At 47.6% G+C, this 15,767-nt stretch overlaps 1 protein-coding gene across 3 annotated transcripts in view; it reads left to right on the forward strand.

The window, feature by feature from the left end:
• The window catches only part of IFT43 (intraflagellar transport 43), a 53,121-nt gene that overhangs the window by 14,788 nt on the left and 22,566 nt on the right, over nucleotides 1-15,767 (forward strand). For all 3 annotated transcript variants that reach the window (XM_068165504.1, XM_068165505.1, XM_068165506.1), the window contains one exon: nucleotides 6,354-6,421. In XM_068165504.1, the coding sequence (XP_068021605.1) occupies nucleotides 6,354-6,421 (68 nt within the window). The remainder of the gene's footprint in view (nucleotides 1-6,353; nucleotides 6,422-15,767) is intronic.

Genomic DNA, 15,767 nt, shown 5'->3' on the forward strand with positions numbered 1-15,767 from the left:
TTCACTGTTTTTATGCAGGGAAGAGCAGCAGCTCTTGAAACAGGTCATAGTATCAGTCAGGGTTGGAAGGGACCACAAGGATCATCTAGTTCCAACCCCCCTGCCATGGGCAGGGACACCCCACACTAGATCAGGCTGGCCAGAGCCTCATCCAGCCTGGTCTTAAACACCTCCAGGGACGGGGCCTCAACCACCTCCCTGGACAACCCATTCCAGGGATTCACCACTCTCATGGTGAAGAACCTCCTCCTCACATCCAGCCTGAATCTCCCCACCTCCAGCTTCATTCCATTCCCCCTAGTCCTATCACTACCTGAGATCCTGAGCAGTCCCTCCCCAGCCTTCCTGTAGGCCCTCTTCAGATACTGGAAGGCCACAATGAGGTCACCTGGGAGCCTTCTCTTCTCCAGACTGAACAGCCCCAACTCCTTCAGTCTGTGCTCATAGGAGAGGTGCTCCAGCCCTCTGATCATCCTTGTGGCCCTTCTCTGGACACGTTCCAGCACCTCCATATCCCTCTTGTAATAGGGGCTCCAGAACTGGAGGCAGTACTCCAGGTGGGGTCAAGGTGCCAAGTGCTGCAGTATGACAGCTTTCCCAGCAGGTGCACATGCAAGCTGGCCACTGGTTTAGGGAAGAAATTCTAGATGAGAGCTGCTACTCTATCCGCTGTGATAGCTAAAAGAGGATATTTGAAGCTCTCCAAGAATTTTCTCTGTCTTTATAGTGCTTTCTCTAGTAAAGGAAGGCCAATGACCGTGAAGAAGGACAAGTTTGTGGATGAAATGGAAATCTAGTATTTTCTGCTAGGTGTGTAAGACCTAGAGGTTCTTGGAAGGTATTCATTAAAATCAAATGCACAGCCTGACCCATCTGTGGACATGATAAAGAAGGGCTAACAGAGATGGGACGTTCTCTGCAGAGAGCTGAGGCTTGTAGAGATCTGGGAATTAAGCCCTTTTTGATTTCCTCTGTTCTCTGAGATCTGTGCAGATTGTGTTATGGGGCTGCTTGGAAGCAGTGGGGCTGTATGAGTTACAGCTTCTTAATTAGTACCAGTCAAAACTAATTCATCAGACCTGTTTGTGGAGATTTGCTTTTCCTCAGCCAGGGAAGCCTCAGGCAGCTTGCAGGAGAAAAGGAAGCTCCAGACTGACCATGCTAATTTCTTTCTGATCTGTGGTCAATACTGGATAAAAACCCAAGGCACCTATGTACTGCATAAAATCTCAGAGTTTGTCTGTTGGGCAGGACAAAGATGCCACACATTTTAGGAGATTTATTATGTGACAGAAAAATTGTATGTCCTCTGTTGCATGCTGTCAATGTCATTTGGTCCCTGCTTCCCAGCACAGAGTGCTCACTGTTTCAAGGGAGTTGTCAAGTTGATGAAGGTAAATTAGTTCATATTTCCAGATCCACCTGAGAAGCTGAAGGACCAAACATGTCCATGATTTACATGTGTTGTGGTAGGTCCTAAGAGAAACTTTGCTGGACCCTCAGGATCTGGAGACATGTAGAGTATCATAGTATCATTCAGGGTTGGAAGGGACCACAAGGATCATCTAGTTCCAACCCCCCTGCCATGGGCAGGGACACCCCACACTAGATCAGGCTGGCCAGAGCCTCATCCAGCCTGGTCTTAAACACCTCCAGGTTGCTTCTCTGAAGGATGCAGCACACAACTAACACCTTCAAAACTGCAGGCATGATCTGACAAGTAGTCTGCAAATTTCTGCCTTAATGGGGAAGCCAAATTGGAATTCTACATCTATCTGATAAGAAGGGGCCTGACTCCAGACAAGGTAAGCTTTCTGCTTTAATGCAGGAGAGACGGAGTCCAGGCCAGTCATTTTTGAAAGGGAGAGATCAAATGGTGGTAGTATGAAAGTATTGGTGTGGAAGGTGGCCTGAGAAATACTGGAAAAGGGACATTACAAAAATGGTGAACTGAATTTCTGAGGAAAAAAGAAAATGAACAGTTTAGCTCATGGCAATATTCCTTGAAACAGGGGATGTCTGCACAAACTAAGGGAGAGGAGGTCTGCAGATAACTGACAGCTTAAGTGGAAAAGCAAACTACAGTGAGCATTAGTTAATGCTGTGAAAGAGGCTGAGCAGCAAGAGCTGAGAGAACACTGTTACAGGAGCTGGTGGAGTGTCAGTGTTTTGAAAAGCAAATTGTTTTGGTCTATAGCTTAGCTTTGCACCTGGGAACATAGAGGAGAATCTTGCCTGAGAAACAATGCACAGGTAGCAACAAGTAATCATCATTTGAAGCCCATAGTCTTTTTCACCAAAAGGTGTGCTCAGGAGCACATGTCACAGAATCACAGAACATTAGGGCTTGGACTGGAATTCAGAAGATCATTGGGTCCAACCCCCATGCCAGAGCAGGATCCCCTAGAGTAGGTCACACAGGAATGCATCTGGGTGGGTTTTGAATGTCTTAGGAGAAGGAGGCTCCACAACCTCTCTGGGCAGCCTGTTCCAGTGTTTTGGGATCCTTACAGTGAAAAAGTTTTTTCTGATGTTCATGTGGAGCCTCCTATGCTCCAGCTTGCACCCATTGCCCCTTGTCCTATCATTGGACATCACTGAGAAGAGCCTGGTTCCCTCCTCTTGACACTTGCCCTTCATGTATTTATAAGCATCAGTAAGGTCACCTCTCAGTCTGCTCTTCTCCAAGCTAGAGACTTAGCTCCCTCAGCCCTTCCTCATAACGGAGATGTTCCACTGCCTTCATCATCTTTGTGGCATTTGCTCCATTGCAGAAGAGCAGTGTCCTCTGTTTCTGCTCTGTTCCCTCTGGGCTTGACGTTCTTCCCACTTTCTTCCTGAAGCTCCAGCTTGCAACTACGGTGTCCCTACCTGTCACCGTGCTACAGCGATGCACAGCGTTGCATTCCCAATTGTCAGTTATGCTGAGGCTTTGGCAATGTGAGAGCAGAGGAAGGCAGGTTTATTTACTTGTCAAAAGTGCATGTGACCTTATTATGGCACTTTGCAGGCAGCTAACAAAGAAAGGCTATTTATCCTCAGCTGACAGTTACTGTTGCCTTTCCTCTTGCTAGTGCTTCTGTAGACAGTTCAAAAAGAATTACCTGCTTTATTGCAAGAGGAATGAGAGACCTGTAGGTACAGGTGAGGTGTTTGTCAGGGTCTGACAGACATGCAGGGTTGCCTGCTGTATATGATCAATGGGAAGATGTTAGAACATTGGCAAGACACTGGAATCAAGCCCCTTGGTGCCATGGGGTCATGCCCTGTGCAAAGACTGGGGCAGTCATTCCTGTCACCCTTTCTACCCAGAGTGTCCCACTTGAGATGTCTCTGTTCTGAAGGCCAGTGTTGATGATCATAGAATGGTCTGGATTGGAAGGGACCTCTGAAGGTCATCTAGTCCAACCCTCTATGCAGTAAGCAGGGGCATCCTCAACTAGATCAGGTTGCCCAGAGCCCTGTCAAGCCTCACCTTGAGTATCTCCAGGGCTGGGGCCTCAACTGCTTCCCTGGGTAACCTGTTCCACTACCCTCATGGTAAAGAACTTGTTCCTAACATCCAATCTAAATCTACTCTTCTCTAGTTTGAAGCCGTTTTCCCTTGTCTTATCACTACAGGCCTTTGTGAATAGTCACTCTCCATCCTCCTTGTAGACTCTTTTCAGGTACTGGAAGGTCAATGAGAGAATTAAACTTTGGAATGCCCTAGAGGTGCTGCATTTTCCCTCAGCCTTATGGCCCAGGTTGTTTGGTGACATTTCTGTAACTCCATGCACCTTTGTGGGGAGTTGTGAGGCTGTGTGTTGGGAATACGGCCCGCTGGCTGGCAGAGGTACGAGGGCAGGAGGGTTGTTTGCATGGGAAGGATGCGTGTGGGAGGGAGTGTGTGTTTGAGGTAGGGGTGTGTGTGATGGGAATAGGGATGTTTATGTGGGCATGCACGCCCATATGTGGTGTGTTTCTCCCCTTTCCTGGGCTATGGGTGTGTCCAGATCAACTGCATTCAAAATGCTCCTTTTTTGGCACTATAGCCTCTTCTCTGGTTTGGCATCTTAAGAATCTGGGGGAATCATTTAAAGATCAGAAAACTCCATTCACTTGGGCCCCTGAAGGCTTCACATTCTGTGACATGGTCATTCCAGTCGACTGAGCTCTGTCCCCTGCGGATGAGCCCATATAAGGAGGCTGTTTCCTGCGTTTCATGCTCCCTGCCTATCCCTCTGCCCTCCTCTGCTCCCTTTGCTGAAGAAAGATGGTATTTTGGGACTGCAGCTCCTGCCTCATTCCTGCTCCCTGTTTATTTTTGGAGGATGACTATTTTTGCTCCTATCAGGGAGGTATGCAGGGTCATGCCCCGCTCCCTGCAGCATGCAGTGGCTGCCCCTGGCAGGGTCTCTTAATTTCCCACACTCACAAACAATGCTTCTGCTTCATGAAATAAACACAGGAGACCCCTACCATCAGGGGTTAGCTCAACCCCTTCCTCATCTGTGCAAGAGGTAATTTGACTTTGGCTCAGTGTTGACCCCACCACACAGGCAAGGTCCCTTCTTGTCAAGTCAGAAATCCTCAGGAGTCACACAGCTCCTTCCCTTTCTCAATAAAACCTGTGGGAGCCACCTGTCCCCCATCATTGCTCCATCTTAGACTCCTCTGCAGTTACTCCTTTTCCCTCTTTTGGAACATCTTTTATCCAATCATCCATTCTCATGGTGGTCCCTTCACAGGTGCTTGTAATCCATCTTCCCTCACTGGGCATCATCAGTTGGGAGCTATACACTGAAATTAATCTGGGTCCACCTTGCTCCTCTGCTTTCACCACTGCCTGTCATGTAGAATACTGAAGGTCTGCTCCATGGGGTGTTTCAGGCAGGGAGAACAGAGCCCAAAACTGCAAAAGGCAGCATGCAGCACTCACATGGTGGGAATTCTTTGAAAATTCCAATTGTAAGCCCCAAGCTCAATTCCATTTTTTTCCCTGCCATGCAGCAGAGTCATGGAGGACAATGCAGGAGAATAGCAGGGAGTGTGTCTTTATGCTCCAGATTAATTTCCCCCTCAGCATTTCAGCAATGGCAGTGGTGGGATTTCACCTCAACTAACTTTAGAGGTATGGTTGGCTATATCCAAACTTGACATCTAGGCTGCTGTTCTAGACACTGGGCAAAAGAGACACTTTTTAACAATGATTTCTTACGTAAAACAGATGTCTTGTACCCTAGGAAATGTGGGCAGCAGTAATGAACAACTTCCCAGTGAACCATATTTTGCTAGGAAAGTGCATCCACCAGTCTGCTACTGTGCTGTTTGTCCTGGACAAGTCAAAGGCACACAGTCCTGCAACTTGTGGATATACTGATAAGAGGAATCATAGAATGGTCCAGGCTGGAAGGTACCCTCAAAGGTTATCAGGGACATCCTCAACTAGATCAGGCTGCCCAGAGCCCTGTTGAGCCTCACTTTGAATATCTCCAGGGAAGGGGCCTCAACCACCTCCCTGGGCAACCTGTTCCAGTGTTTCCCCACCCTCATGGCAGAGCACTTGTTCCTAGCATCCAATCTAAATATGTTCTTCTGTAATTTAAAGCCATTGCCCCTTGTCCTGTCACTGCAGGCCTTTGTAGACAGTCTCTCTCCATCCTTCATTTAGGCCCCCTTCAGGTACTGGAAGGCTGCTATTAGGTCTCCCCAGAGCCTCCTCCAGGCTGAACAACCCCAGCTCCCTCAGCCTGTCCTCATAGCAGAGGTGTTCCAGCCCCCTGATCATTTTTGTGGTCCTCCTCTGGATCCTCTCCATCAGGTCCATGTCCTTCCTGTATTGAGGGCTCCAGACCTGGATGGAGTACTCCAGGTGAGGTCTCAGCAGAGCAAAGTGTCAGAGTCACCTCTCTGCATCTGCTGGCAGCGCTGCTTTTGAAGCTCACACTGCCTGCTCATGTCCAGCTTCTCATCCATCAGCCTCCCCAAGTCCTTTTCCATAGGGCTGCTTTCTGTCACCTCATCCCCTAGTCTGTACTGAGAGTGAGGATTGTTCCAGCCCAGGTGCAGAACCTTGCACTTGCTCTTGTTGAACCTCATGAGGTTCACCTGGGCCCACCTCTCCAGCTTGTCCAGGTCCCTCTGGATGACATCCCAGCCCTCTGGCATATACATATTTTGCTTGCAGTTAAAAAGCTGTCCTGCAACGTTTATCTTCCATTTATTTTATGAATGAAGAGCATTTTAAGCACAATCTCTCCAGATGTTGGTTGGTAAAGTGTAACATTAGTCTGTGTGGACCTGGTGACTCAACTGGCTTGACTTTGTCCTGCCTGGAGCTGCCTGTAATATGTCTCTTCTCTTTAACAAAGGCTCCACCGCCTAAACCACCACGCCGGCAAGGAGGCTGGGCAGATGATCCTGTACTGGCACCTACCAAGTGAGTCCTCACCTCTTTCCTTATTAAGGGGGCTTAGGCATCTTAGGCATGGATTAAGTGAACATCACTGGTTGGGCTTTGCTATCACAGGCATTGGAACAATTTTTCTTATGTTTTAGATGGACTTGTGTCCATCTGAAGTTCTTCAGATCATTTGCATGCTTCTGTTGCCTAATGCTCTTCAAAAACTGGCCTGGCAGGGCTCAGAAGTGTGTACATGTCACTCTCTGTCAGAGGCAGTGTACTCCTTACCTGGTACTGTAGCTGGAAGGTGTCGTGGACATAATGAGCATGTTAAATGCAGGAGCTGGGAGGGAGGGATTTGACTGGTTGTGTCCTTTCCAGGAGAATGACACATGACAGTGCCCCACTGACAAGAATGCAATGAACAGTTCAGGATTTAGTGATCAGCCTTGACAGTAGAGGTGAAATTTGTCAATGTTTATGTGTGTACAGGGTTATGGTATAATAGAGATGGATGGAGATGGTCAGCAAGAAGAGATGGGAGGGAAAATGTATACAAATGGTGGAGTGCAGGTTGAGAAGCCTGATGCTGATGAAGGACACCTAAGGGAAGGGAAGTATCTGGACATGGCAAAAGAATGGGTATGAAAACCAAAGGACACTTCAGACTGTGAGGAGATTACTTGCTTTCAAGCTATTTATTATTTTCCAAGCTGTAAAGTGATGCTGGTGTTTTATTCACAGAACTGAAGGGCTCAGTTATGGAGGGCTCTGAGGTTGCTTGTATGCATTCAGGCCTATGATACAAGTGTTCATGCCTGGACAAAGATTTTTGAGGCACTCTGATTTATGGAAGAGTTATGGATTGTCTTTTCTGGACCCCTGAGAACGGGAGAGGACAACCAGAAATGTGTTACAGTCAGTTTTTCTTACAAGGTGAGAAAGGTGCTCTATATTCTTGAGGCAGCCTTTCTGCAAAACAGTACTTTCCTGGGAAAATTATCACTGGTTCGAAGAACAAATTGGCTGAAGATCTGGAGACTGAAGTAAAGCAAAGGAATAAAGATCTCAGCCTCAACTCCTTCTGCTCCTTTCCAGTTCAACTCTGATAATGGTACTACTTTTCATAGGCTGGCTACAACTAGAAGTTGCCATTGCATTATAACCTTAGGGCATAAAAAAATGCCATCAGTGATCCTGGATCTTTGTAGCACCAAGCAGAAGCTTTATGGAAATGTGCTGGAAGAGAACAAGGATTAATTGCTTTGTTTAGGAAACATAAATGATGTCACTGTTGGCTAGGTGAAGGACTGGAGGTAATACAACTCTTCAGGGCTGTGCCTACTGTGCTCTGGAGGGCAGTGTACAGGTTCCTGGTGTAACAGCACTGTGCCATGTGTTACATCAGGATGATGTCCATTGTTTGGTGTTAGCCTCATCTGATGGATTTGGAGCAGTAGCTATCAGTGGTGCTTCTCCAGCATCCCAGTTGCATGGCTTACAGATAGAGCAGGTGTCTGGAGTAAGTGATGCTATGAGGTTGGACACAATTTAGCTGAAGAAGCAGAACAGGAGATGGAAGGCTGCAGACCTTTCTGCCTGTGAGACGTGTAGAAGGATGTGCACAATGGGATGTGGGATGAAGATGTGCCCCTTTCTCAGTCATGCATCTGATACCATGTAATATCTGACAGTATTCATGTGTATGAGAGGTTCTAGTGAATAAATGTTATGAAGGGGAGGTTTGCTCTGACTTTCTTTAGTCATAGGAGGTACAAGGATTTTGTACAACTAGTTCCCCTGTCCTTTTGTTTCTTCAGCTGTGTATCCACTCCAAGCTGGTCTCTCTCCTTTAAAAAAGTCTGAGATGCTAGCCTCTTAGGCTGTCTTTGTGACATATCCCAGAGTAAAGCTTTCATGTGAAAGCTCTGAGTCATCGGCTGATGTCATACCCATGTTGCTGCAGCTTTGTTGTTTCTGTTTTCTCAGGCTCTGTCTCCCCACAGCTTTTCAACCAATTTGACTCAGTCTGGAAGCCCATCAAGTTAACTTGCTCCAAGTTCACTGGTGCAGATGTAGTTAAAACAATCTGTTTCTGTTGACATATCTGATGTAGATGTGAGCACTTTTATGCCAGTTTAACTGAGCCTGCACTTGGGAATTGTACTGCTTTAAGGAATTCAGTTTTCAGGACTGACAGTGTTAAAATTTCTGATTTTATTGGTTTTTTAATCAATTCTAAAGGAAGGATGAACAGGCTGGCTGCAGTTAGATTTGCTGTGTTGTGCAAATACAGTGTTGGCCAAATGGGATACTGCAGTCACTTGTGAAATGATCTTGTGCCTGTTTATATCTCCTTGTTTGAGGTCTGAGCTTTCTGTTCTGCTTCTGAATGATTCAGCCAGCTGCAACTGCACACTTGTTGCTTTTCCTGCAGAGAAAAGCTCTTTTCTGCTGTATTTCTAGTTCAGAGTCTCAGCAATATGAAATGATCAGTTGATCACTTGGTTTTGGGGTTTTCTACCTTTGCTGCTCCCTCTTAGTTCCTTACCTGCCCAGCTCTTGTCATACCTATGTAAACTTGCACATATTCTCTGTCTTGCTGACTGTTTCCATCAGGCTACTGCTGTCTCAGACTGTTGCAAGACAGGAAGAGGGCCCTTAAAGTTTCCCAACTTGTAATTAGTTTTTAATTAATTTGCTCAGATTGTGTGCAAGCAAGATAAAGCATTTTATCAGGAGTTTTCATAGCATTTACAAGTGTCAAGTATTTAAGTTCCTGACAACTACCAAAATGCTATCTTTTACTGATGAGAAAGATTACTTTGGAGGTGTTCAAGAGGGGATTGGACGTGGCACTTGGTGCCATGGTCTGGTCATGAGGTCTGTGGTGACAGGTTGGACTCGATGACCTTTGAGGTCTCTTCCAACCTTAGTGATACTGTGACTCCTGATAGAGCAGCTGTCATTGCTAGGAGTCCCATCTGTAAATCTGGATAATCATGAGGGCTGCAGGCAAGTGTCTGAGCAAACCCTCAGACTGGTCCTCTGCAGTCAGCAAATAAATGGCACAAAGTAGTGACAGAAGAATCTTTTCTGACTTACTGATGGGGCTCTCTGCAACTGGTTCTGCTGTATTTATTTCAATTTGTACTTGGAGAGAAGAATCACTTCCTATGAGAAGAGGCAGTCCTGTTGCTGCCCCAGCAATGTTCTGGCCCCAGTATGAGAGGAAAGGCAACCAGCCAAGAAGATAGGCAGCCACCTGGGGCCTAGTACCCTGCTGAGATTACATGAATAATAGTAATTACAGCTGCTTTTGCTACAGAAGCAGCCCTCTAACCGCTGGATGGAGCCCAAGTGCCATTCCAAGGCTGTGCTGATGTCCTTAATGACATCAGTGTTGACACTTGTGACAAGCAAAGCAGAGGTTTATTGTCAGGTTATCTCATGCATCAGAAGGAAGAAACACCAAGTGCCTGCCAATGGGAAAGTGAAAAAGGAACTCGGTTTTGCGTATTGGTGAGAATTTGAGGAAGGAGAGGTGCTGTCTGGATCCATTATTTCCAGCTTCTGCTGATCTCATCTATTTGACTTCCCCTATAGAATTTCTGTGATTTTCATCCCTTTTAGTCTCTTTATTTCTTTGCTCTTCAGGACACTTCCAGTTTGATTCCTTTGGTTTTGCAGTCAGCCTCTTAAAATTTATACAGTCCTGCAGGCAGCAGCTGAGGTGGTTGTGGAATAAACCCAGCTCGTTTCAGGTGGCCCTGCAGCCAAAGGGCTGCTTTCAGTAGGAAGGCTCTTCCGTGTACCTCCTTTCCTCCAGAGGGATTGGGGCAGTTTAGCAACAGGTGCTTCAGCTGCAGCTGGAAGGTCTCTTTTCTGACAGATGATACAGAGTTGGAATAATCAAGACCTTCTTAGGAAAATGACTGTGCTGAAGTGTTTTGGAACAGAAGTGGTGGTATCATGTCCAGGAATGCCTTTTACAAGAAGGTGACTATTAAGGGTCTGTAGGAAGGAAGGAGGTGCAGCCAGGGTGATCTGTAGAGCGGGGTAACCCAGCCTCTATGTAGATATCATTTAGGGCTCTGGAGGGTGGGCAGTGGTGAGATTGCACCCTAGAGCTGGAGGAAAGTTATTTAAGAGATTAAGGAGTTTTATGATTCAAGGTGTCTAGAGATAAAAAATGCTCCTGTTTCAAAAATATGGGCTTAAACTATCCAGTGTGGTATCTGTATGAAATGACCCCTGAGAGTGCCTGGTTTATGAAACCTCTAGCCAAGCCTGGCTTGCAAGTGGGAGTAGTAAAGAGCTCATGAGATTCTCTGTCTAATGGGAAGCTTGTGTCATTGCTTGTGCCCTCTACTCCCAGCCTGCAAGTGTTGAGGTGAATCTCAGTCTGGGTTTCCCTGTGATGCTGCCATATTAGGAGGGGAGCCGGGCTCCTAGCTGTGGGAAGGATGGCAGCCTCACTCTTGCAGCCATCCGTGGATGTCCTCAGTGATTTGAGGAGTATAGGCACAAAAGATCAAGGCTGCCAAGTCAGGGGGCACAACTTAGAAGGAGAAGAAAGAAAAGGAAGTCTGATTAAGTTTTGTCTTGAAGTGTCTGTTTTTGGGTTTGTCCCTGCATTGATCTGCAAGGGAATGAGGCAAGTAATGGCCCCTTGGGGACCTTCAGGACTTTCCTCTCAATGTCAGCCGTCATTTTCAATCACCCTCTCCCTCCCAGCCATTAATTTTGGCCCAGGATCATGGGGACTTGTCCATCTATCACTCCTAATTGACACTAAATGATCTGTCAGTTTATTGATGAACGGCAGGAGTGGAATTGTCACAATATATTTTACTTTCTAACAACTCCTCCTGACAATTTTACCTTGTCCATCTCACTCTCCTCACATAAATCTCCATTGGCCTCTCATTCCTACTCTTGGGCTGATCTGGTGCCAGCCGCCTCCATGCCATCAGCACGCATCAAGGACATCAAGATGGCGGTGAGCTGCAATGTGCAGGCCCAGGGTGGGGGGGTTTGCCTTTCTTTCTCCTCCTCCCCCCTTCACCCACCTTTTTTCTTTCTTTTTTTTTTCTTAAAGGCTGGATGTTCCAGGAATGCTAACAGACTCTTGTCCTCTTGTCCCTCTCTGTCATTGCTGGGGTGAGCTTGCTTTGGTGTTTCTGTTTAGGCTCTGTAAAGACAAGGGGCCCCATCCCTGGGGGTATTCAAAGTGAGGCTCGACAGGCCTCTGGGCAGCCTCATCTAGCTGAGGGTGCCCCTGCTGACTGCAGAGGGGGTTGGACTAGGTGACCTTCAGAGGTCCCTTGCAACCCAGACCATTCTATGAAACAGGAAAGTCTCTAAAAGACAATGGAGTCACCTGAGAATCCCTTAGTACCATCAGTGTGACGTGTTGGGGTTTTTTCCTTCTCTTAGTCCTGCAAGAGTTTCTAGCAAAAGGAAAATGCTGGGCTTGTGCCCATTCCTGTATCTTTGTAGTGCCCAGAGAAGCCTGGAAAAAGAGTTAGGATTTTTATTTATTTATTTATAGCTAGATTTCTGCTTATTTTTTTTTATCTCTTAGTGAAGTTTTGTTTTACTTCTTTTTACTGAAAGACAGTGGGCAGTGGAAGGACTAGCAGCATTGGAGCTGCTTGCTCCCCTAGATGAAACCTGCATGGCAAAAATGGAGCAAGGTTGTCACCCGTTGGGTAACAGTCCATGTAAGCTTCTGAGGTGGCAGAGTGCGTTCAGGGTGAAGTCTCTTTGATTCTTTTGATTGAGGACAAAGCATCTTCCTTCCTCAGTTCTCTGTAATTCCAATGAATTTATCAGCAAATTCAGGGGATACTCTCCTGCTGTCCCAAATATTTCTATTTTAAGAAAGCAAAACCTTCTTGAAGAAGGCATGCAACTTGCAGCCTTTTTGTCTCCATCAAAGCCAAGACTCAAAACTTCTCTGGCCTTTGTAGGTCACCTCTAAATGGGCTATGAAGTCTGGCTTAATGCCAAAAGAGACTTGGGGTGAACTGGTCTACTTGCTTAGCCCTATTTCTCCCCCCTCCCTCCAGTCCCCTTTCCCATATGAGCTCTCTACTGTTCTTAAAACATTAAGAACTTGCATATTAATGAATCCAAGTTCTTGAAATACCTTCTTTCAGAAGCTGTTGCTCAGCTGTTGCTCTCAGGTGCCATTAAGTAATAAACATCTAGTTTATTTTGGTGTTTTAATTTAAGGCAAATGGCAAGTAAAAGGTCTTCATGAAGCCCAATGCTTTAGAATCAAGAGTTTGTTCTCTGTTGGGGGATTTGAAGAGAACAGCTTTGATAGGTTTTTCTTTAGCAGCCAGTATCTTCCATGTAACCAAAAGGATCAAGTGTGCTTTTCCCTTTAAATGGAAACTGAAATGCTCCTGTAAACCTCAAGAGCCGTTTGCTGTGAGAGTTAGCCCTAGTGCTTACTGGAGAGCACTTGGATAAGAGCCCCTGTTCTCAGGGACTGAAGCTGTGTAGTGGCTACCTCTGGAAGCTGCAGCACTGTTTTCCCACACAGCAGGAATTTGTATTGAGTGTTGTTGTTTTTTCCTGTTGCTCAGTGGGAGCTCTGAACAGCTCTGCTGGTCAGCTTTCTACCAATGAGCAGTAGGGGAACCCTGGGAACATCTGTTACAGGGACAATGCAGTGAGTAGGCTGAGGTACAGTGACTCCCATGAACTCTCTCTGTCAGCTTGTTCTTTTGTGCCACTTCCTAAAGTCCTTCTTGCCAGAGCTTTCCTCCTTTGTTGTTTCTGTTAAGCAAGCCCACATATTAGGACATGAGGAGAAACAATAGCACTTCTGCCAGATACTGATTAGTGCCTCACAAGCCCTTTTCAGCTGGAGCCAGCTAGCCTCAGTGCCTGTCAGCTGCTGTCCCAACAGGGCATGGCCTGCTCATCACTGCACCCTGCTTCCTCCAGTGCCAGGCTCTAGGGCAGTGTGTTCAACATGTGGTTCAGGCAGCCCAGGCAGCCTGTGAGAAGTGGGACCATTAGAGTTTAAAAAGATGTGCATTACCTAAAACCCCATTGTGGAGATATAGCTAGCCGTCTGCCCCGGGACTTGAAAGCAGAGGGCTTTGAGGTGACATCCTGTGACAGAAATAAAGGCTCACAATGGTCTGCTGAAATCAATGGCAAAATTTGCCTTCATTTTAGAGGATGTGAAAATTGAACTCCATGATTTAAGGCAAATATGGCTTTTCCGCAGCCCAGGGAGAGGAGCTGATAACTGATTGGAACCCCAGGGAAAGGTGCTGAGTGCTTTCCAGCACGGGCTGGTTCTTGTTTACATACAGCTTTGATGAGTATTTTTCTCTCCCTGTGCCTCAGCAAACAACCAATAACCAAGACCCATGCTGGGAGAGCCAGAAGGACTGATGGGTTAGCACTTGTACGTCACATTGGATGTGTAACTTAGTTGTGCCTTAGGCTATCGAACAAGCTGCAACTGGTAGCTCACCACCCACTCACTTTGGTGATGGGCACTAGAAAAATACTTGAGCTAGAGTGCTTTATCTGTTTCTTTCCCTCCTCCCTCAGGCCTGGGCCTGAATTACAGTTCGTGCCTTAGAGACAAGAGGCTTCATGTCTCCCTGAGGGCTGAGCCAAGCCTTCGGCGTTGGGGTGGGTATGGTTTTGCATGGAAGCATCGAGGCAGAACGCTAGCCAGGGTCTGGCTTCCTGTGCACAAAGCCCATCTCTCTGCTCTACTTCTGATCACCCTGCTCTCAAAACAAAATATCTCTCTGAACTTCAGGACGTTCCTTTCCCCCCCCCCCCCCCCCCCCAACAATTTCATTCTTATAGCAGCTTCAAGCAGCTTTCTGTTTCCGCATGATTCACAAAGGAAGTGGCTGAGACATGGACATGCCAGGAAATATGCTAACACTCAGGCAGATGAAGCTGTCCCGGTGGTGCCAGGGCTCGCTCTGTGCAACAATTAACATCCCCTTGCGTCTCGCCGTGCGGCCCCTCCGCGCCCACTCTGCCAGGGACAGTCTCCTCTGGGCTGCAGCTGTGCCCGCGGGCACCTGCCCTAGCCCCAGTGCCCGCCTCCCTCCTGGCCGGGCAGCGTCCCGGCGGAGCGGGCTGGGGAGCCGCGGGCTCCGCGGTGAGGCCGGGCCGGTCGCCACGCCAGCTGGGCCCGGCAGAGGGCGGCCGTGGCCCGGCAATGCTGCAGCGCGGGCCGGCGGCCCAGGGGAACGCGGCCCGCAGCCACGCCGGCCCCGGCCCCCGCCGCGTTGGGGGGGCCCGGGAAGCGCCGGTGACAGCAAAGTGGCCCCCAGCGGAGGACTTCCCGCCCGGGCAGAGGGCAGCCAGGCTGGGTGATGAAACTGCCCGCGCTCCTAGCCCGTCTCTTCTTCGGCTGGCACCCTCGGCACGCTAGACAGGGCTTTCCTGCCCAGTCTCCTTAATGTTCGTTTTAGCAAGCCACCGTAACTGCTGCCCTTTCCTCTGGCTGTGTTGCCGGCTCTCGCATCTCCCCGGGCACGCAGGAGTGAGCCTCGGATCAACCAGACTGCCCTCCTGGTACCTGGCTTGAGGCTCGGTGCACAATGCAAGCGTGTCTAGAGCTCTTATGAGCTGTGGACATTAAAAGATTTCAAGGACATTTCCCCCCATTCATCCAAGTTATGTCCCCTGCTAAAATAGGTTAACGGTGTCTAATTAACCACTGCACATTGTCATGCTGCATAAAGATAGCATCCTGACGGTTCTCTGAGTCCTGCTACTTTATCTCCATTTAGATCTCCACAGTAGTCCATTAAATGAGAAAGAAACAGTTTAACAGAACTGATGTCTACATTAGAACTGCCTTTCACCCTTCAGCACAGAAGTTGCAGGCAGGTCCAAAGCAACTAAGCTGTACATTAGGAGCGTGGAGGGGAAAACCACCATTTTGAGGTCTGACCCCCTCATTAATGTGGAGGGAGATTTCTGCTGGCCAGAACTGAGCAAAGAGAACACTCAAGAGTAAGAACACATCTGTATCCTCTGGTGTAGGACGCAGCTAGGAGAGAATTAGGTATTTTGTAATGTGGGGTTACATGGCATCTTTTGGGGTCTTCTGCTGGGTTTCTCAGCTAGTAAGCACCCTGAAATAGACAGGGGGTCATAGGTGGCTAAAGCCAGATGATATATTCTGGGATTTGTGGTTATGTTTGGGATCACAGCCAGCCTTGCAGTGAAAGGGAATTTAAGTGGAGCTGTCCAGGTTGTGGGGTTGATCCATGTTCTTTGGCCCTCTAGATATAATGGGTGAAGAAATCAAAGAAACAGAGGTATTGCTGTCTCACCAAAAGTGGAGTTAGCTGGTGTAAAGTACATCAGACTGAAT

The sequence above is a fragment of the Melanerpes formicivorus genome, unplaced genomic scaffold (genome assembly GCF_026170545.1).
Source record: "Melanerpes formicivorus ecotype bairdi unplaced genomic scaffold, bMelFor1.0.p_v2 SCAF_90, whole genome shotgun sequence".
Classification (NCBI taxonomy): Eukaryota; Metazoa; Chordata; class Aves; order Piciformes; family Picidae; genus Melanerpes; species Melanerpes formicivorus.